Below are 24246 nucleotides of genomic sequence, written 5' to 3'. Positions count from 1 at the left end.
CAGTATTCCTTTTAAAGTCGGCATGAAACAGAGGTTGTGACTCTATCAAAGTGAAATGGCTTCTTAAATAAAAAAATAAAAAATGGCCAGAACTTGATTTTGTCCAAGGACCATTTCACTTGGATATAGTGTCGCAACTTCCTTTTCATGGAAAGGAGTACTGATTTCCTCCAAGGTCATGTGAATGACAGGTTGTACCGCCCTCGCACCGAAAAACACGTAATCAGAGAAGAGATATCAGTGCAAGGGAAAGGGGAAGGATTAAAGATTGCAGAGACACATGAATGTGAATTAAATAAATTAAATAAATAATGATGTGCATAGATTTCATGGTGACTTTATTATACACTGCCATTTAAATGTTTGGGGTAATATTTTTATGCTAAAAAATACAGTGAAACCCTGACAATGTGAAATATTATTGCAATTTAAATAGGTTTTAATGCATTTTAAAAATCTGTGACGGCAAAGCTGAATATTCAGCAGTCATTACTCCAGTCTTCAGTGTCACATGATCCTTCAGAAATCATTCTAAGATAATGATTTGGTGCTCAAGAAACATTAATTATCATCAATGTGGAAAAAACAGTTGTGCTGCTTAAAATTTTTTGTGGAAACAGTAATACATTTTTCAGGATTCTTTGATGAATACAAAGTAAATTAAGCGCTTTACATAGTAGGGGGGAATCACCTCAACCAACACCAATGTGCAGCATCCACCTGGATGATGACATGGCAGCCATATTGCGCTAGAACCCCACATATGTTTAATGACCACAGAGAGTCAGGACCTCGGTTTAACGTCTCATCCGAAGGACGGATATGGTATGGTGAGCATAAAATGTACGATAGATGGCTATAGGCTCAGGAGCACCCAAATAAAGCAAGAGATGGCACATGTATTTAATAATTTGGTAAATAACTTCAAATCAGGATTCTGATCACCCTGCTGGTTTTATTTTGTGATAATGACAAGTTATACATTTCATAAGCATGCTGTCGGTCTAAATCAACAAAGCCGCTGCTGTTAGCTGTGAGGGTGCTGGTTATTCACAAGATGAAGTTATTTTCATAAGCATGTTGCATGTTAAACCCAGAATGCTTTCTTCTTCCCCTTAAACAGCCTGTGAGGTGACAACATTAATCCTCTGGCGCAAGTCAAGTCTGAAATACAAAGAATGTTAAACCCTTGACAGATGCGCTCATCTTCAAAACGCTGACAGTGGAAAAGACGGAAGAAGTCAAAGCTTTACAACTCATCTGAGTCTATCTAGAAGTGAGTTTAATCTGTTCTGCTTTACTCTGTTAGCCTTCTTACGTCAGACTGCGAGGGGCTGAAAAAATAGGTTAGCTGCATAATTGTCCAGACTGGCAAAAATTGCACATGAAGTTGCGTATGGTCTAATTTTAGCATCATATTGTCATGCTTGTTTAATGATACTGTGGTAAATACAGATTTTGTGTTCTTGAAATGCTATTCATCAAGTGCCAAATGAGAGTAAAGTTTTGGCATCTAAATAAATACTTGCCAAAGGATGGTAACTTTATAAGGGAGCTGGAACGTAATACATGGTTTAAATCCAATTTTAACTCTTTCCCTGCCAGTGTTTTTTATTTAATTTTTTTTTTTAGCATAAACAGCTAAAACTTAGCTAAAGGCTAAAGCTGAGCAGCATAACAACTGATGTGCGATCACAAGTGCACGACACAGCTTCAAACATGGTTCAACCAATTAGAATTCAGAGATGGAACATTTTTATAACTTGCATTTCATCCATCATTCAATTCAAGTAAATTCAGTTCTTTATTGCAATAACATCATAGTTGTCTGGATTTTTTCCTGGTGAGCTCATCAACAAAAATAATAAAAAATGAGAGACAGATACACAAAAAAAGAGACAGGCTTCACAGAGCTAACCCATATTAATGCTATCAACAAGATGCCAATAACAGCACATAAATGTAAACTAAACAAATCTTTCTAGGCTTTAGAGAAAACAGTTGGGGTGAATACCATGAGATCCAATTATATCCAACATAGACTCAAAAGCACAAAGCACTTTGTAGTAGCACAACATGAAAGCTGAAAAAATTTGACTTGTCACTCTTTTGTATTTTTTGATAATTATATAGACTTGGTTTCCCTTTATATAATTTTGATTTCCGAAAGTTCTGGATAGTGGTCTAAAAAGGAATTAGGTGGTATTAAAAGAAAATGAAACTCAGAAAAAGTTTAGCGCTTTCTGAAGGCCAATCAGTTACCTGTAATGAAGGTCACAAGGAACCAAAGAATCCCATTCAGCTGTGTGAGTGTGAGAGGCAGGTAAAATTATTGCTGTAAAATGTTCATACGTCACATGCGTTGGTGCAGTACATCTATAAAAGGACAAATGCCCGACCCTTTGTAGCTGTAAGCAGACAGTCAACTTCCTAAGAGGCCTTTGCAAATTACTTCGCTAAATGTTTCTATTCACAGCCTGTCAAAACTGATCCCTCTGACATACTACAGCATGTCAGTGCATCTTATTCTCTGTCAGCACATCCCTAAGAGCCGCCTCTTCTCTTGGGACAACCAGGTTTCACTCAAAAGCAAACCGACAGCTATAAGTTATGGCTGAAATGAAAGTTATGGAGGTGCTTTTCAAGAATAGCTCAAACTTTAGCATCATATTATTTTATATCTCACAAACATCAATGCTAATCTATTTCCCTTGCTAAGCATAGGTGGATGTTGAATGTCCCTAAACTTAAAAAAAACTCAATTGTTCTTCTTCAATTGAACAGTTTGAATTGAATGAACAATTTCTTAACACGGAACTAAATCTTAAATTCATCACAGATCTATATGATATATATGCATATACAGAGGTTAAACTGGGCCATAAAGTGACACAGTAACACATTACAGTACATTAGATTAGATTGACTGATGTAAGTATGTGTCCTCCTGACTGGTACAAGAGATCAGACAAAGCCTGTCAAGCTTTTCTAATGTCTCCTCATCTCACCTGATAAAGCCACACTGAACACCTCTTGAGGGGATTCTGCTAAGGTAACAGTGCATTATATAACTTGACTGTGCATGGAACAAATCTGTTTCATCTTAGTACCTTTCCAATTCTCTCTTTTTTGGTGGAATAAAGACATGTTTGAGTACATTATGCATAATTTATTTTGTCATAAATGTGTGTGCGAGTCAGTGTTCTGACTGACTCACACATATACAGCATCAAATAATTACAACCACAACTCCATGCTTGTTGAGCTTGTTGGCTCTGTTTACAGGATCATTCAAGACAGTCAGGATTCTGGAAGTGTTTGCCCTAATCCTAACGGACATCGGCCAGATTGGACAAGCAGTCACAGTGACAGTCAACTTTGTGTGTATGTACTTATGGTTGATGTCCTCATTTGGAAAATGAAAATAAATAAATAGAAATAAATTAAAAAGTGTATATATTTTAAGATTCAATTTGTTCACATGATTAATTGCATCAAGTATGAGCTAACAATGAGGACCACATTTAATGTAATAAGTATTATGAACTAACAATGATGAGCACATTGTTAAATACATTAAATACACACACAAAAAGACATATATAAACTCTAAAAATGAATATGATCAAGACTATATAATCATAGTGCAAGATTAATAACTGATATACTGGTGTTCTCATTGTATTGGTCATTGTTAGTTCATAATATGCAACAACAAATGTTAATGAATTGGTTTCCATTTTTTTGTTAAAAAAGTTTTCGGTAATTTTTTTCCGGTATATATATTATATTTTTTTTACTGTTACTGTTGTTACATTGTTGGGATTAAATGTTTTATATATATATAGCCTAAATTGACGTGATCAACACATGTACGTTTTCACTTTTGTCTATTTCTGGGTGTTCTTGCATAATACATTTTCACCTTTTAATTATTACTGTTGTTTGTTGTTACTGTAGTCATTCTGCATATGATTTTTTATTTAATAATAAAACCCATTATAGTCATTTATAAACAATGGTTGAGTTAAATAACCCAAAACGGGTTTGTTTTAAACACAGAAAAATGCAGAAAAGTTTAAGATTTTAAAATAAAGGAAAATGTAATTTCCCCACCATGAAAGAAAACAAACACGTTTTTGCATTTTGCAAGACTTCCGTCTCCAGACCCAGGCCATGCAAATCCCCACCTCGGATCCAAGGGTACTCTAAAGTGCCTGGAGGCTGCTGCACAGACACATTCATTAACATACAACACACACTTCATAGCACAAATCTGAGTGCTCAGAGTCTCCTATCACTGGATACACAGCAGACCTCCATCAGAGCAGCCCCATGCTCCTCTGCTGCCTCTGTACGTTCAGTAGATCACAGTTATTACCTCATTAAGCGCCTTACAAACAGTCCTCTTCAAAACTCCTCAGGGTTGTGTAATCATACCACTTGAAGCGAGGTGTCAGTGGGAGAACTGGGGCAATCTTGCACGATGGTGTAACAATATAATCATCACTGTACTGCTGTCACACTGCAGGAGTTATTTCCCATAAAACCACAGGGAACCACCTTTTTTTTTCTTTTCTTTTTTTTTGTGCATATCCTGCAACAGAATCGATTATGTACCCAGTGGGGTTGCTGCAAGTGCACAAGTGAGCATGTTAAACCTCCTTGCACCATAATATATGAAGCACTAGTGGAAGTCACCAGACAGAGTTTCAGAAATAACAAATGCTTTTAAAAAGGTATCTTAAGCATTCTCTCCATGTATGATGTTCAGACAAACAAACAAGTAGGCAGAGTTTAAAATAGTTTGAAAGGGTTTTAGCAGCTGTGCTCTCAGCACAGTAAACGCTCTCAAAGAACTTCATTCATCTCATTTAAAGCACCACCGCTATAGCCATCAAGGTACAAAAGTTTGCAACAAATCCAAAGCCTTAAAAAATAAAATTCAAACACCATGCTGTGAGAAGTCTTCCTGTTATACACACAGTCTGAAAGTCCTTGTTTTGTGTTAGGGCTGTGATAAGTTTAATGCAATAAAGCTAATGAAGATTTGTCAGTTACACTAATGAAGGCTAGGCATTCTTGATTTCAGTCTGAGTTTAGTCTGTGTACACATACATATCACACATTTGGAACACTAACAACAAAATTATTTAATAAGAATACATAATAAGAAATGTATCTTAATCACCAAATCAGAATATTGAAATGATTTTGATAAATGTAGATGAGCAGAAAAGAGACTTTCAAAACATGAAAAACATCTTATCTCATGTATTTCAGTGTGGCTTAAATCATTATTGTCTGTAGCCTTATTACCCTACATTCAATCATCTTGTGTTCATGCTTGGCCTTATGTCACTGCAGGGCTCTGGAAATCTCTGGTGTCCCAGTCACACTGCACATCTTTAGCTTCGGTCCATCTTCAAATGCAAGGAGAGGATTAGGATGGGCTCTCAGAAATGCAAAAGGGCTTTTCTACAATCCTGATCTCAGCAATACTGCAAAGCTACACCCTGATCTAGAGACCAGCCTCACATTCACAAGACATTAACCCTAGGACTGATTAAATTATGTATTAATGTGGTTCCTCCACAGCTTGCACTTTACAAGACTGATGGAAAAACATTTTGAGAGGGATAAACCAGGTTCTCTTGGTCTGTGTTCTGCCGATTTACAGACGACCTACACTAAAGGCCTGTTTACACCAAGAATGATAAACAATAATAATAAAGATATAGTTTTAAAAATCGTTCTAAATGTAAAAGAATAGCAGAGTCCACACCACAACTATAACAATAACGGCACAGAGAAACAATATCGTTGAAATCACTTTCAGAACGACTTTTTTCTAGCTAATGAACGATAAAGACATTGACAACCAATCAGAAGCCACCAAGAGCTTGAGCATTTAAAGTGGATTACAACATAACTGCAGCAAGTGCTTATATTAAACAGAATGATATCACGTGTTGTACCCTCTAGGAACAGAGTTAACCTTCAGCTCCAAACCAAAGTAAGTCAGTCAAGAAGGAGGTCTAAGCAACATGAGGATAAGCCAGTATTAGCAAAAGCTGAAACGCAATTCCATAGAAACAAACATCATGAAAATCAATCCAGGTTTTGTTTAAATTTGTTTGTTAAGGTTCCCAACTTTCCCAGTTTTTAATTTACAACTATTCAGTAGTCTCAGTCTCAGATGTCACATCCACGGACAGTTGGCTGACGCCTGAAAATGGGAAACACTTCAAGAGTTCCGGGGAAACGTGTGCGTTGCGTTATTTAACAGTCCACCTGGAAACAAAGCCGAATGATTGATTCTTTTACATGTCAACCATAAGTCCTCTTGGGCGGTTGTTGGCCAACGAAAACTGCTATGGATTCCAGACCTTCTACCATCAGTCTGAAGGTCTGGCTACGTGACACTAACTATTCAGCATCAGCAACACCCCAAGTAAGAGACAATACTATAAACCATAAAGTGTTAAAACTCTTCAAAGCATGTGGGCAATGTCCATTACAAATTTTACACCTCCGCCTGAATGAATGAACAAAAGAATTGCAGACATATTCAACTCTATCTAAAGCTAAAGAGTTTTTCCTACGCAGATGAACCCTATCCCACACTGTCCAGCGGAGGAGAGGAGGGTGAAAAAAAAAAAAAATCTGCCCTGCTGGGGTGGAGGCAGAGATCGTTATTATATCACCTTTGTCCACGCCACTAAAAACAGCTGCGATGGGGGACTAAAACACACAAACTCCCAGCATCACACAGCGTGTGTGTGGGATGATATTCTCTCAGCCATAACCTACTGAGTGCATCCTGCAAACTATTACGTAACATTAACCACCAAGAAGAGAGTGGAGGCAGTCAGAGAGAGAGAGAGAGAGAGAGAGAGAGAGAGAGACAGAGAGAGAGAGAGAGAGAGAGAGAGAGAGACAGAGACAGAGAGAGAGACAGAGACAGAGAGAGAGAGAGAGAGAGAGAGACAGAGAGAGAGAGAGAGAGAGAGAGAGAGAGAGAGAGAGAGAGAGAGAGAGAGAGAGAGAGAGAGAGAGAGAGACAGACAGACAGACAGACAGATTCAGATATACTGTTGCGTGCATTTGAAGTAGAGGAAGTGGGTGGAGGGCGTTGGATGCACATGTACACTTCACCATGACTTAAAATAGAAAGAACTCACACGAAATATTTACAGCCAGGGTGCCAAAAAACAACAACAACGACATTGTTGGAGGAAAGACTTCCTGTGATGAAGCACAGCATAATGACTCTCAGCTTGTACAATATAATTGGCTCTTGTGAGGGAGGATGTTCCCTCAAGATCTTGTTCTCTCTACGACTATCTCTTTCTTGATGATAAAATGACAAGTTTATCACTATCTGAATCTGCATTTTAATGCAGACATCTAAATCTGAACAGCCATACTAATAAAGGTAAAACAGTATTTCTTCTAAAACACCTTGCTTTAACACTCAAATGGGTAATACAAGTTTGAATTTTGCTTGAAACATTTCCCGATCCTTTTCCATCCTGTCCTCCTCATAATTTAACAAATGGGTTGTATTTCAAGAAAACTTTGAAATGTAAATTTTTCAAATTAACAACAAAATCCAAAACAAACAAAAAAAGAAAATTAAAGACAATGAAGGTTTTTCAAAATTGTGGCATGATTTAATAAACCACATTTCACTTAATTATCAGTATATTATATATTATATTATTTATTGATGTTGTATTTTTACTATATTTGTGTCCATACAGTACAGGATGATTTTCATCATTGACATCATTGTATCATATTAATGTGAGTGTGCAAAAGCACTCAATTGTTATGAAAATAATGTCAAAAAGAGGAATTACAACATAAAAAAAGAAAAGATTAACCCAATAGCATACAAAAAAAATAAATAAAAAAAACGAATTGGTAAGAAGAGAAAATACTATAATATACTGCCACTGATATACATCTTTGTTTGAGTGTTTGTTTGTTTTTTGGAGATTGAGAAAAAAACAGTTAACTCATATGTATGCCTCAATTAGATATGTACCTATTGTGATTTTTTGGGGTGATTCCGATTTTTTCGTGTAACCTGCCGATACCGATTTTTGCCAACTCAATTTTTTTCTTTCAAAGACCTATAATTGAAAGCATATATTAACAAAAATCTACTTTTCTTAAAAGTAAAAAAAAAAAATCATAAAAAAACAAACAAATAAAAAGACAAATTTCAAACTACACCACAAATAAATGCAATAGAGTAAAGAGAGATATGAAATAAACACGGCTTTTCAGGTGGGTATACAGTATATTCAGGTAAAAAATACTACAGAAATGAAAGTAATCAAATGTAAAATGACACTGAATAGTCTTCATTGTAAAAATGAAATACAGATTAATGCTTACAATTAGTTACAAAAGTTATTCAGACAAAAGCAGGGAGTGATTTTCTTTGTCTTGTTCTTTGATTAACATGAATACTCGCCAAGATGGGTATTTTGACGTAATTTTGTGGTTTTAACCGTTTAAGCGCAGTAAGCCACTCATTTCGGTACTTGCGACTCACACGCTGCTTGAGACTGAGAGGCGGCTTGTGCGCTCCACTTATATAGATCAGTAGTGTGCGCACTTTTGGTGTGAGCACGAAACCTGTGGGAATTATGTGCAACATAACGCTAGCAACAAAACGGATCGGTAAGACGCGAGACTGACCGGATGGTTACCGGTCAGGGCCATTCATGAGGAAAATCGTCCGATTCCGGTGCCTAGCTGGTCGATTGGTATATCTCTAGCCTCAATCCTCAACAGTGTTTAGTGTTTAATCCAATATAGACTCATATTTATATATCTCGTTGCAAAATAACTATAAAGAAATAAAACTGGGCCAAGTTTAAGTCTTTGCCAGCCAGCAGAAACAGAGCAAAGAGAAGTGTCAGTCCAGAGAAGTGTCTGTTTTTTCCATCTAATGTTCCCACATGTATTTCACCTTTTCTTCCAGAGAATCCAGACGTAGGGGTTCACCCTATGAGTCCTGAGCCATGCTTCCCAGGGTGCCACAGATGAGCCAGATCTCTGTCAACAGAATCATTACACTGCTAAATTGCTGCAAACAAGGATTGTGCTCCTTTAACCGCAAAACACAGTGCTTCCTAAACGAGTCTGACTGTTTTCTTGAGCAGTTGCAGTCTCTACGCTTCTCGCACAACTGGGGTCAGCAGTAAAAATTACTTGGTTTAATAGCAATAACCGCTATTTTCAATGTACAGTAAAGACAGTAAAGACTAAAGGCCTTAAGAAAAACTAGAGCCCGACCGATATATCGGCGGGACGATATTATCGGCCGATATTAGGCATTTTCCAAACTATCGGTATCGGCATTTATAATGGTCGATAAATGAATATTAAAAAAATTAAATAAAAGCGGACGAAACACCCTTCAACCATGTTATGAGTGTTGGCGCTGCATAGTTTGTCCACCAGAGGGCACTATACAAGGAAGATCGCTAACATCAATGAGCTTGGAACTCACAACGAACTTATTTAATTTAATTTTATCAATCAATAAATTCCACTTGAAACAAACCTTGTTGTATTATTTTAATTTAATACTGTGAAGCTGCTTTGATACAATCTGTATTGTGAAAAGCGCTATACAAATATACTTGACTTGACTTGACTTAAATAAAGTAATGATTACTGTATTTATAACTAGCATATCTGTAGTTCCAGTCTCTGCATTGTAAAATGTAAGTTAGGCACGCGAGGAGTGAACATTTAGACAGAGAAAAAGTATCAAACATAGCCTGTGCATAAAAGTTAGCTTTTCTTTTACACGTGTGTGAAATCCAAGTGTGCGTTGCTGACTTACAGCATTAACGAGTCACATAATGTATTTAGTGCATCACTAAGTAGTAGATTTTAGAAGGCAGGCAGCAAATGATGATTGAAAATGGTTTGTTGTAGCTTGGTGGAATAGATGGATAGAATTAAAAGAGTGCAGGTAAAGGGATAAGCAAGTTGACATTGTAATTATAAGGTAGCTTATAACATTGACATTTGGCAGACGCTTTTATCAAAAGCGACTTACATTGCATTTCAAGGTACACATTTACAATCTTATCAGTTCTTCACACACACACACACACACACACACACACACACACACACACACACACACACACACACACACACACACACACACACACACACACACACACACACACACACACACACACACACACAATTACATAATTGAATTATTACTGTCAATATTAATAATAATAGTCGACTTTTTTTTTTTCAAAGGACTTTAAGTTTCATATCTTAAGTTTGTATTTTTATACATTATATTTATCAGAACTTTAATATATTCTGTTCTGTTGTGACAATAAAACAAACAAGTTTATTTTTAAACAGCATTATCATATTATTTTAGTAAGGCTGAGGACTCTTAAATAACGACAAATAACTAATGTTAGGGAAATCTGTTCATGTTTTGTTAAGCGTCTCTGGATTAAAAAAATATATATATATCGGCCGATATATCGGAATATCGGATTTTTAAAATCACCAAATATTTGTATCGGTATCGGCCTTAAAAATCCTTTATCGGTCGGGCTCTAAGAAAAACAGAAAAGCAAAGACACCTATATGTATATAATTTTAATAATTAAAATGAATATTTATAACAAGCTTGTCCTGGTCCATGGGAATCACTACTTTATGTACTACACTCGGTACACATTCAAACTGAAGTCGATGCCTATTTCTAATAAAAACTTGAGCTAGCCACTCAAGAGCACAGAAAATACTTCTCTTTCTTAAGGCATGAACGATGATTCACAAAGTCCAACTCAAGAAAGCTTAAAATAATTCCAGTGGGTGACTGAGGAATTGAAAGCAAAACTCTGAGTAAGCAAGCAACTCTGCTGGGACTGAATTCTTTTACATCAAAGCACTGATTGCATCTAAACTGTTCAAATGATGAATGCTTTCTGTGAATCAGGTGAGTTCACTCTTAATATCTACAGTCGGCTACTACTGAGTGGAAACAAACTCTGCTCTGGTCTGTTACTGAACAAAATTATATTCTATAACAAAATTAAAAACAGAAATTACTTAACATTACAAAAAAATTACAATATCCAAAGAGACTGGACTCAAATCTGCCAATCTTTAGCTAAACGACAGGATGGTGTTGTTTATATTAACAAAGCACTAAAATAATTATATATTTTTTAGTCATGTACCATGGTCGTCCTTCTTTCAAGTGCACCACTGTTCAAATGTTTGATAATTTGATCATATTTTTTTATGTTTTTGAAAGAAAATGCTTACCAAGGCTGCATTTATTTTATAAAAAATGCAGCAAAAACAATATTATTGCGAAATAGTATTACAATTAAAATAATAATAATAATAATAGTATATATTTAAAAATGTAATTTATTTCTGAGATGGCAAAGCTGAATTTTCAGCATCATTACTCCAGTCTTCAGTGTCACATGATCCTTCAGAAATCATTCTAATATGCTGATTTAGTGTTCAAGAAAAAGAGATATCTTATTATTATTATGAATATTGAAAACAGGTGCTTAATATATTTTTTTTTTATGAAAACCATAATACACTTTTTCAGGATTCTTTGATGAAAAGAATGTTTAAAAGAACAACATTTACACCATTACTGAAAAGTATTAATTTCATTATTGAATTAAAATGACTAATCATTACAATCACTGCACCATGGTACCTCTATAGTACTTTAGAAGATGCCTAATATTAATCAGCTGTCTTCAGGGGTTTTATAAAAGACCATGAAACCTCCTGACCATTTAAAAATCAGCATTAAGGTGCTTGCCATTCAGGTGTAGTAGGGCTGCATTTGGAATTCACCGCACAGAGCCAAGCTGCCCACATTACCATCACAATGGCACTTCCAACATTGATTCAACAAAGCACGCAAATACAAACATTAATATTTCAGTTCACAGGGTGGTGAATTGCATCTGCAACACTGATTGTGAATGAGAGAGGTAGCTGCCTACACATTAGGTACAAGCCCTCCTTCACTGACAAGCCAAAATAGAACATTAAACTGAACAGAGATGCGAAGATCAAATCACTCATACTGTATATTTAGAAGCGTGTAAACAGAGCAGCTTGGCTCTAGTGAAATAAACACCATTAGTTCAAGTACTGCTAGCAGACTGGCACTCTCAATCCTTCAATGCCACTCAATAGGCTTCCTGTCCGGATACCTGCACCACTGAAGGCGGGAAAATCCGATAAAGCCTTGGACTGTTTGTTGATGGACTGACCATCAATAATGTATTCAACCAGCAATGTGTCTGGCTCCAGCGGTGGTGAGGAGCTAAAAGCCCCGTTGCCCATGGAGAAGCTGGTTATCTGTGGATGCAAGTTTCCAACAAGTTTACGCCTTGATGGCTCAACAGAGCGGCAACAAGGGATTAAGCCTGATACAATGCAGCACTGAAGCGACACTGTAACACAACACTTGAACCAATGAGCATTCGGTTCCAAAAAGATATGAAAAAGTCCCTTTTAAAAGAAACAGCAAAGCAATACGACACAAATAACCCCCTTTTGGATTCTCAACAGCCGACACGTAAAAAAAAAAAAAGCTTCTTCCCTTTAACACTCATTCCCATCTTCTCTCACTCTCCTTACCTTAGTTGTGACAATACATAGACAATCCATTCTGAGCCAAACAGCTCAAGCCAGTTTCCCCTTCATCAGCACCACATTAACAAATAGAGAGAGATGAGAGAGGAGAGAGAGAGATTGAAAGAGAGAGGAAGGAAAGGCACGGCTGGAGCTAACGCTGACAGAGGCGCGAGTCCTCTCTGTGTGCAGGCATGGTCTTGCCGTAGTCCTACAGCCCGGCGCTTGTTAGCGCTATCCACTGCTCAGCAGCATGGCTGGGGCTCAGACTGCTGAGATCACAGAGCATCCCTCCTCCTCTGGAGCTCGCCGCACAAGCGCACACCCATGCGTGTGACAACAGACACAGACGCTGAAGATTTACCACTCTAGCCTGGAGAATCTGCACTACGATTGGGAAAATTGCTGTTATAGTCACTGTTTGTGGTCTGAGAGTTAATTTTTCCTCCTTTGGTTATCTGAAGCAGAACTAAGCCGTTTTTAAGCCAGTTGTGGAGAGGAATGAAGTGTAAGAATACATTACTTTAAGAGAGGGGATTGAGTAAGCAGTTCACGCTGATCTTGACAACATCAATCTGTCTAGGAAAACCACTGAACCACTGGTGAGCTCAAATGACCTGACTTTTAAGTGCACAGGGCTAGCAAATTATTGTGAGATACAAGACAAAGAGACAACAGTCCCAGATAGCAATCTGCAGCAAAGCTTCAGACATCAGGCCAGATGCATCACACAACATCTGTTCTTTATATCAAGACCTTCCCCGGTAATTTAAATGAATAAACAGACAGGAGGGGAGAGCTGCCTACTGCAGTTATAAAATAACAACATGAGATGTTTGTGTCGTTAACAAATAAATAAAAGAGAAGTCGTCTTGAGAAAGAAATGTAACCATAGCTGGGGGGATTTCAGTCTTGCACAACTATCGGTGAAGAATGTTTTTGCACAACTAAGGAGTTAATGAGAGATTTGGAATAATTATACTTCACCGTGAATTAGGGATGTCAATTTTCACAAATTCCCATGATCGATCGTCGTTTAAATTAACGATCAATTAATCGATTAATCGTTGAATGTGTGACTGTTGTGGACGCGCTCTTCCTGGAACAACTGCACGCGCTGAATGAATCTGCTACCGTTAAACTGGAGCACTTTTCTAGCACGTTATTTATCTAAAAGAAACGCATCCTATATGAGATTAATCAGGTATATTCAAAATAAACATAATATTACAAATTATATCTGCACAAAATGATGCAAATTCATGCACAAGTGAACTTGAACTAAGTTACGTGCCATTCATTCAGAACTACTCATGTTGTGGACGCGCTCTTCCTGGAGCAACGCGACACGGCAACTAAACCCAAATAATTCACAATGTTTTATTACAATATTGTTCTCTTTATAATGTTATGTGATATTACAGTCCCAATAGTCATTATTAGTCGTGCACTGCCGTTTGAGCTGCGCGCGCTGAAGCTGACGCTTTACTACAGAGTTAATTCTTAACCAAATGCATCCAATATGAGATAAATCAGATATGGATAGGCATACACAAAATAAACAGTATTACAACTTACATTTGCACAAAACAAAAGGCTGCGAATGCACACGCAAACTTATAGTCATGATGAAGGTGTAAAATGGTCCCAAACATAACTCCGGCGCGCTCGCTTTACATGTTTCGCGGTTGAGCAGCACGCTCGCACAAGAAGACCTGCTTAATCGATGATCGATAAGTTGTATCGATTAAATGTATTATCGACAATTAATCGATCGTCGATTAATCGTTGACATCCCTACCGTGAATCAAAATGAATAAAATGACTTAAAAGTCCCCCAGCAGTCGATAATTTTATCCCTTAAAACTCATCTTTGATCATCAAAATGACATATTTAAACATATCAAATATTAAAACCATTGAACTATTATTTATAATATTTAAGTTTAAAGCTGGGCTACAGGTTTATAAAATGCTTTTCATAACAAATCTGGTGAAATGAGTGGTGCATGTTGTGTTCCCAAATGCGTGCTAAGCGACCCAAACTCAGAGCAGGTGCAGTGATGGAGTTCATGTGGGGCGGAATATACTGCGTAGACACTGAAAACACCAATGAGCTGCGCATGTGTAAATAAACAGTGCATGCATTCTTCTCTGAAATATATTTATTTGATTAAATCGAAGCCTTTGAAATGTGATGATCTTACTTAGCTGGTACATCGAAAATGATCTAAAAAATCGTTAATTAATCATTTAGAATATGTTGGGACTCCCTTAAAAACAAGATTGTACATCAAGGTGTTTCTCTTAATAAAATCAATTCAAATTTAACTGTTGTTGTATGAAAACTGGCTATGTAAAAAAAATAAAAAAATAAAAAGATATTGGTGTTCAATGGGAAAAACGTAGCAACATACAACATAGCATATCTGTACAAATGCATAAAGTTCATCTATGAAGCATCTTCAAGCACTTGAAATTCCACATGGCTTTCCGGCTGATGACCACCGGATTGCCTGGCAAGGAGCGGCAGTTCTTGAATGACCAAGAACAATATGCTGACCAGCTGACTGCATCCCTTCCCCCATCTCTATTAAGCTGTATTAGTACCCAGGCCTACTATCTTTCTTATCGTTCTCTTCTTCTGTCAGTCTTACCTGATGTGGATACACTGTCCGCTCCTCCAGTTCCAGCTCCTCGCAAAACTGCAACCTGATCACGGCTTTCATTCTGCATCTGACATCTCAATGGCTGCTGCACACACTACGTCTACGACTCACTTCTCAAATACACACACACACACTAAGCCCTTCAGCAGATGGGCCTCAAAGCCGCTTTGAGCGATCACATTATAGACTGAGTACTTAAACTTCCTCTCCACAACACTTTCACACAGACAAAGGGGAATAATTAAGAAACGAGGTCGGCAGGACTTTGAGACAGAAGCTCAAACATGAACTTGGCGAGCAAGTTTCTGTCACAGTGCCACGTTTTGTTTTATGTTCTCCTTACATGAACTCGAAGCACTGTCCACTTTGCTAACAATGCTAACCGTGTTTCTAGAAGAGAGGCTCCTCATATTCACAAAATAAAAATAAAAAGTAAGTTACTAATGGGCTAGTATAGGACTCTAAAACATTAGAAACAATGGCATCAGTTTGTTGCTGTAAGACAAACCGGTTCAGTTATGAGACAAGAAAAGCTCAAATTTTCATATTCAAATGAATTATGTCTAACTGTTTGCAGCAAATGTACCACATTGAAAAAAAAATAAATAATCTTAATCATTTTTGGTGTGTTTTTAGTAAGACAACACTACTGTTCAAAAATGTTAATTTTTTTATAACTTAATATTTTTTTATTAAAAGTGACAGTAAAAAACATTTGTCACAAACATTTCTCTTTCAAATAAATTTGAAACATAGAAGCCTTAAATATGTATCACAGTTTCCTATAAAATACAGTTATTATACTAGTTATAATAGTTTATTATATCAGTATTCAGCATTGGTAACAAATGTTTATTGAGCACCAAATCAGCATATTAGAATTATGAAGGGTCATGTGACACTGAAGACTGGAGTAATGATGCTGAAAATTCAGCTTTGAGTCACAGGAATAAATTACATTTTTAATTATACTAAAATAGAAAGTGGTTATTTTAAATTGTAATAATATTTCACAATATTACTGTTTTACTCAATTTTTTTTTATTAAATAAATGCAGGTGAACACAAGACGATTCCTTCAAAAAAAAAATTTACATTTTTTTTTTTTTGTACTTTCATTTGTCACACACTTACAGTTGATACAAATAAAATAAAGAGCTGGACCTATTTGCAGCAGTAGTTGATTTATTAGAAATAAACAAAGAAACAAAGCGCTCAGGCTACTCAGACTAAACATGAACAGAACAACTGAACACACAGATGATCTGATCAAAACACAGTGTTTAAATACGCACACAAACTACTGAGCTAAGACGTGTGTTTCAATATCTTTACTGGAAAAACAATACTGATTAAGGAAATTATTGCGGCGCACATATTAATACAACTTAATTCAGTCTGAAAAGCAAAATGTATGTTGCATTTATGTATCACATCTCAAATTGTTCTCCTAACATTAATTATAATGCACATTCAATTCGACACTTTGGTCATGAATGTGGATAGAATCCTCTGTCTTATGCTAAATCCCATAAAGTACGGTTTATTTTTCTTTGGAACTATGACTAAGAGTTTAAACCTATCATTCCAGCCCTGTTTACCCTCAAATCACCAATGCCCGGGTCAAGTGGACAAACATCTAATCCGCGCTACATGCTATTTTATTGAGGACAACGATACACACACACTCACAAAAACTCTCGTGTAAGCAAGATTTAGAATTTATTTTGGCATGAGGCATTGTGTCCGCAACTCCCTCCCCTATTTCGGTGTAAGCTCATTTTCTATGGATGACTCTATTACAGTCCGACTCAACAACAGTGTGTGTGTATTGTACGTGTGACTGTGTGAGCACCTAAGGCACTGGGCCGTTGTAAACGCTTACAGACGGGACACCTGCGGGCAGTCCTGCTCTCTCATGTGTGCAGACGAGACATCTGGTAGAGCCGCAAGGGCTCTGTGTGTATGAATCTATGAGCGAGGTGTTGCAAGTGACCTCAAGATGCTCAGATGTCCCACTTGAGTAACAAAAGAGGGAGTCGGCACAGATTCATTCAGAAAAAGCAAAAGCTCTCATTTCAACCTCCACCCTGATGTCTGGACTTCCACAGTTCTATTCTTTCTGTATTATTCCAGCCACAGTATATTTGGGTTTGTCTTTGTGCCTGCCTATAATTGGCTCTGCCCTCTTTTCAAAAACAAAAGCCACAGATGTCTCAAACTCAGAGTCCTTGATGTGGACTTGAGTATATGTGGGTCACTAATAACACATATCAAAGATATAGTTCTAAAATTGTAGAGCCCACACCACAACTATAACGATAACAGCACAGAGAAACAATGGGAATTGGGAATCACTTTCAGAAAAAAGAATTCCAGCTGATGAACGATAAAAATCATTTAAAGTATTAGACGACAAAACTGCAGCACATGCTTAGAATAAACAGAACAATGAATAAACAGGTGGACGCTAAATTAAATTAACGCAAGGTGAGAGCAATAACGTGACGTGTCGCCCTATGCAGTATGTGCCGAAATAGTTTAGAAATGGGATTTAGAAAATAAGCCCGTGTTCTTGTATGCATAAGTGTTTCTCACTGCTGTGTAAATTCTGAGAGCATCTAAGCTGGTCGAGTTAGACAGTGGTGGCAATTACTGGAGATCAACACGCCTCCGAGATGGGAGCTGTACTAGTGAAAAGGCAGAATCTGGCTCCACACACACAGTTCAATTTTCGATATAAGCCACCCACTAATATTACATGGCATGCAGACAAATGCCGCCAGACTGATTTTAAATCCCTTTTCCAAAGCTGACTTAGTTTCCAGGATGCACAAAACACATTTTGGGACAAAAAATGACCATCTTCCACTGCTCCAAGGTCCAGTTCTGATGCTGATTCCCATTATAGGCGCTTCTATAGTGGACAGGGGTCATAATAGGCACTCTGATTGGTCTGTGGCTATACAGCAGAATGCGACGAACTGCGTGTTGTGACATTCCTCCCATAACCATTGTTAAAAGTTTGTGTGACTTGAGCCACAATAGACCTTCTGTTGGCTCGGACCAGAAGGGACAGGCTTTTTTGCCCTCACTCATCGATGAGCCTTGGGCGTCCAACACCCTTGTCGCCGGTTTGTGGTTTGTCCCTCCTCGGACCAATGTTGGTAAATTCTCACCACTGCAACTCACAAACCTAGCTATTTCAGAGATACTCTGACCCAGTTGCCTTGCCATTACAATTTGGCCCTTGTCTAAGAGATCAACGATATTCACTTTACCTGTGACTGGTCAAAATGCTCTGGCTCATCAGTGTATAATCATGTTAATTTTTAAAGCCAATTTTCAATGAAATTTTATTCTGATTGCAGAAAATGCCAGAAAAATGTCAGACGTTTGGATTCAAACTTCTTTGAGAAGCCAGATGTTTAAATGTGGTTTAAATTTAGTGACAATTTGTTCTCTGACATATTTCAAGTCCCGTTGGTGCAAGGAGTTCCCTTGCCAATTAGTGTAAAGATAATTAAGAAAGCTTTCTCTAAAAGAGAACAATTCACTTATTAATATTGCTATCACCAACCACAGATAACTTCAATACTGCAGTTAAATACTGCAATAAGCTTTCTCTTATTTGTTTCTAAAAAAAATTATAAAAAACACATGGGGCCCTATTTTAACGATCTGAAACGCAAGTGTCAAGCGCAAAGCGCAAGTAACTTTGTGGGCGGGTCTCGGGCGCTGTTGCTATTTTCCCGGCGGGATAAATGACTCTTGCGCCAGGCGCAAATCTAAAATGGGTTGATCTGAAGTAGCTTCATTATTCATAGGTGTGGTTTGGGCGTAACGTGAAATAAACCAATCAGAGCGTCATCTCACATTCCCTTTAAGAGCAGACGCGCTTTTTCCATAGCGGATTGCTATTGTAACGGCGGATTTGCCAGGCGCGCGCCAGGAGCGGTTCACAGCCAAGGAGAGCAACGCTCTCGTCACGGCCGTAAAAGAGAGAAGTTACATTGAAATGGAGAAACCCACCCAAATTAACTTCGGTTAAACAGGCGTATGATAATTTGGGTAAATGTGTAAGCTAGATGTATGCTTTTATAATAAATTGTCTATCTATCTATCTATCTATCTATCTATCTATCTATCTATCTATCTATCTATCTATCTATCTATCTATCTATCTATCGTAATAATGTATGATTTGCAAAAATGAAAACTGCTGCTTCTGTGTAGATGAGAGAATCAAAGTGTATGCGCGTTGTGCACACGCAACATTGATTATGGCCAAGCATGCGCCCTTAAAATAGCATATGAATAACATGCGCAACGCGCCACTGACTTTAAACTATTTTTTCCTAGTTAGTGGCGCAATTGTTTTCTAAACCATCAAAATAGCATGAAGGAACGTTTGCGCCGGAACACGCCTCCTTTTTTGCGCTGAACCGCCCAGGGAGCACAAGTTCATTCCCTAGTTTAGCGACGTGCTTCTGTGAAGGGAAATAGGGAAAATAGGAATGATACATGCGTCGGTGTACAAAGTCAATTGCGCTGGGTGCAAGATAGGGCCCATGGACTTTATAGAAGAAATAGACAGTCAAATGTATGTTAAGGGTTGCAGATAAAGACAATATCAATTTATTTTTACAGTGCATTGAAGTTTTGTAATTTGGCACATTTCCAATTGTAACTGAAGATATACAATCACAATTGTTCTCATCAGTGTTGTTATTGTTAACCAAAACTTAGAATAAAATGTTTTCATGAACTAATAGAAAGCTGAAATAAAATATAACTATTCCATTAAACTTAAATCTTTTTTTATTTTTATTAAATGTTGCATTGGCAACTAACTGAAATTAAATTAAATTAAAAATATAATACAAATATTAATTAAAATAAAATAAAGCTAAATAGAAATATATAAACTAATAATTAAAAATAAATGACAAAAGCTTAAGCTAAATGTAAAATAAACTGACGATATAAAAATAAAAGCTAATTAAAATTATTAATAAATACTGTAAATACTATAAAGCTGATTCAACATCTTAATAAATACTATAATAGCATATAAATAACACTGGTTCTCATAATTATTTTATTTTAGATCCAGTAGTGCAAACAATAAGTATTTACTGTAAAATGATAAACACTCAAGTACTCAGAAAATGTCCCCGCAGGTTGATTCTGATAACGGACCGCAGTCTTATGAAAAACTCATCTCAAAACCTCTCACTGTTTTTAATCAATAAAGCACTTATCAACAGTCTATGGCGTCCCTCCAAGTGGATATAAACCATTCGAAGGGAAAAACCTCTCTGCCTGCATAACTCATGTGTAGCTGGTGTAAAAACTGCCACATGACAATCTGCATCTGTCAGAAAATTGAACAGAATGTGGGAAGACTGTTTCTCACCTCTGTATTGGTGGTTCCTACAGCAGGCTCCTCCACTGTCAGCTCCATGCGGCTCTTCCCTCTCAGCTGGGGACAAAAACACACACTTTCAGAAGTCATCTACATCTCTAATGTCTGGTCAACTCCAGAAGTATTTCACTTTAACCATACGATTAATGTTTTTGGAGCATTAATGTAACATTTGATATTGATCTTATTTACATTCACTTCAATATTGATATTCAAACATTCTCACACAAGCAAGTGAGCGTTGATATTCATAGCTCTTGATATTCAAGAGCATGGAGGATATTCAGATAAGCAGCAGGATTTCAAGGGAAATATTGCTTTTATACATGATACATTTATTTAAAGAGCATTTTATTTCGAAGTTAAAATTCTGCTTGGTGGAATTATGTCAACAAATAATGTATAATGTATAAGGCAGGCTGAAGAAAGATAGAAGGACAGATGCACCAGTCTGAAATTCACAAACACAACCCTTATATAACAGTGTAATAACAGACACTCACACACTCACATACGTATGCGAGCCAAATAAATGATTAACTGTGAGCATTTCTAATTTAAATTCATTTCAAAATCCTTTCATCTAAAAACTTTACTAAAGACGGACAGTCGGACACTCAGAATGTCCATATTTGAAGAAAGTTGTTTTAAATGTAAAATAAAATATTTTTTTAATGTTTTTGAAAAAAGTCTCATGCTCACCAAGGTTACATTTATTTGATCAAACATTGTGAAATATTATTACAATTTAAAAATAACTGTTTTCTATGTTAAATATATTTTAAAATTAAGTAATTTATTGTTGTGATGGCAAAGCTGAATTTTCATCATAATTACTCCAGTCTTCACTGTAACATGATCCTTCAGAAATCATTTGCATATGCTGATATATCAAGAAATATTTCTTATTATTATCAGTGTTGAAAAAAATTGTGCTGCTTATTATTTTAGTGGAAACTGATTAAAAAAAAATCAGGATTCTTTGATGAACAACGTTTAAAAAACAGCATTTATAATCTCATTATAAATGTTTTTATTTATTTATTTATTTTATATATAAATAAAGAAGACATTTAATGCATCATTGCTGAATATAGGATTAATTTCCACACACACACACAAAAAAAAGACATACAATGACGACTGACATCATACTGCCAATAGCGTATACGTTATTGTTAACTGTAGTATGTAAATATTTTTGTATGCTAAAGTTTAAAGGCTCAGTGAAGATATCTACAGATTTAAAGATGCTGCTGATGTTAAGATGATGTCCTTCTGTCCTATAAGACCATGAGACACTGGGATCAAGACACACAGTTCACACAGAGACAGCTTCCCCCTAGTGGCTGTATGCAACAACAGAAAATGCAGTCTAAATTTACACTGGTACATTAATACACACAGTTATCAACCTGGTGAAATACAAAACAATAAATACAAACACCCATCAATACATGAAAACATTATATGCATATCTGAAACTGAAATTAAGTTTTGCATTTAACTATGCAGTTGAAAATACAACAAGCTTTAATCTTTCTGCTATGCATTTTTAAATGAAATCCACTGAGCAGAATAATTCAGTCCAGTATAATCTCACTTTCTCAGAAAATTAGAGTCATTAATCACACAAGTCTCTAGTACACTTGTAACATTTTATCAGTAGGTGTTTGATTGACACATTTGATGCTTTTGTGAGCGCTGATGCGTCAGCAGACCCAAGCAGTGCTGCGGAATTCACCAGCGTCTGAGAAGACAAAGCCTGCATACAGCTCTGGAGCCATTTGTATTCTTCAGATATCTACAACTTCATTTATTGCCTTACAGTATTCTGTCACAAGCCTTTCCACTCAACCTCATCACGGCACATGACAGAGGCCTCAAACACACTCGAAGGGTGCTTTTCCAGCCATTTCAAGAGACAATTTAAAAAAGAATATTCATTAATAAGATTTCTTTAAGGTCTATATTTTCCCCAAGAGCAGAATCAAGATTAAATGGAAAGAATCGTATATATGTCTTCTGCAGTTTCAGAAGAGATCTCAAAAATGTCTCGATTTGTGAAGATGCAAAAATCCACAAAAAAATAAGAGCTTTCAATATGAACTTATAAATTTCTCTTCAAATACTTCCAAGAACAAATTTAAAGGGGTCATGACATGGATTGTTTTATTAATTTAATATGTTCATTATTCCTTATTTTAATATGTTCATTATTAAGCTTTTATTTTTTTCTTTAAAATACATATGTGGTAAAATGATCATTTTCAACCCTCAGGTTAGTCCTATCATTATATTGGATCCGTGAATTCAGTCTTAAAGTGACAGCAGCCTAATATTCCCGCTCATTAATGTTAATCAAACAATAAAATACAAAGAGAAAATCACTTTTGTAGCTTTAACAAAGATTATTTATATTTAATTTATACTGTGAAGACTATGCAGTGTTAACATACATTTGATTATTCAATTTATGTACATGAATACTGTTAGATGTACCTGAAAAACATAAAGCACTGTTTATTTCATTTGTATCTTTGTTTTATTGTATTTACCTATGCTTGTAACTTGTTTATTATTTTCTATGCAGATTCACTCAGTGAATGTGATGTCACACAGTGATGGCAGTTTCAAGCCATCTAGTGAAATTGTTTTCATATCGCAATATATATTGCAGGAAAACAAAATATCGCAATGTCAGACTTTTCCGATATCGCGCAGCCCTAATTGCCTCTGCTCTGCTTGTGCATCCAGTGTGAAACAGGCGTAAAACAACAAGCAGAAGCTGGAGTTATGAGAGACTGCAGTTTTTGTCCACTAACACTATGCTGACAAATAAAACCTTACCCAAGAGGACTGTCCTCTCTTCAACTGGACTACACAACAAGCTATAGACTTCAGAAAGATCCAAAATAAACTGTCATCTGTCAGCTCATGCCAAAATAGCCTGTGTTCTGGGGCAGCACGATGCGTGGCTTCTGAAAACAAATGTGCTATCCATTACTTTATTAATCCGTGACAAATTCAGTATATTGCGTGTATTGTGTGAATTTGCCTTGGATGAGCAAAGTAATGGATAGCATATTTGATGGGAAAATATACATTACACTTTAAAATAACTCTATTTTAATATATTTTAAATTGTAATTTATTCCTGTGATGGCAAAGCTCCAGTAATACTACAATAGCTGTGAGCTATTCTGCATGCGTTTGAAGCAAAGCCAGTTGAGGTCTATGTGCATGATTCTTTATTTGTCTCACCTCTGGCGGTGTGGAAGCTGGCTGCGGACCCTCGGTGGGTAATGTCGAACTGGTGGCAGTGTGTTCCCACTGCTTAGCCATGTGATTCACCTCCACCAACTTCTGCTCACAGCTCTTCTGAGAGTTCAGCAGGGTCACTTCATAAAACTCCTGGATATCTACATAGAGAGAGAGAAAGAGAAACACTATAAATGTCTT

General features: G+C 36.6%; 1 protein-coding gene across 15 annotated transcripts in view; it reads right to left on the bottom strand.

Moving 5' to 3' along the window:
• dlg2 (discs, large homolog 2) overlaps positions 1-24246 on the bottom strand; it is a 229330-nt gene that overhangs the window by 179068 nt on the left and 26016 nt on the right. For 14 of the 15 annotated variants that reach the window (XM_082157144.1, XM_082157163.1, XM_082157161.1 and 11 more), the window contains exons 3-4: positions 24049-24206; positions 20776-20841 (exon numbers count right to left, since the gene is read on the bottom strand). In XM_082157144.1, the coding sequence (XP_082013270.1) occupies positions 20776-20841; positions 24049-24206 (224 nt within the window). Of the gene's footprint in view, positions 1-12693; positions 13015-20775; positions 20842-24048; positions 24207-24246 lie in introns of those variants that run through there. The other variant, XM_082157152.1, reaches the window with a different exon arrangement.

This window comes from Leuciscus leuciscus (assembly GCF_965113295.1).
Source record: "Leuciscus leuciscus genome assembly, chromosome: 24".
NCBI lineage: Eukaryota > Metazoa > Chordata > Actinopteri > Cypriniformes > Leuciscidae > Leuciscus > Leuciscus leuciscus.
This window is presented reverse-complemented; position numbering and strand designations above follow the sequence as displayed.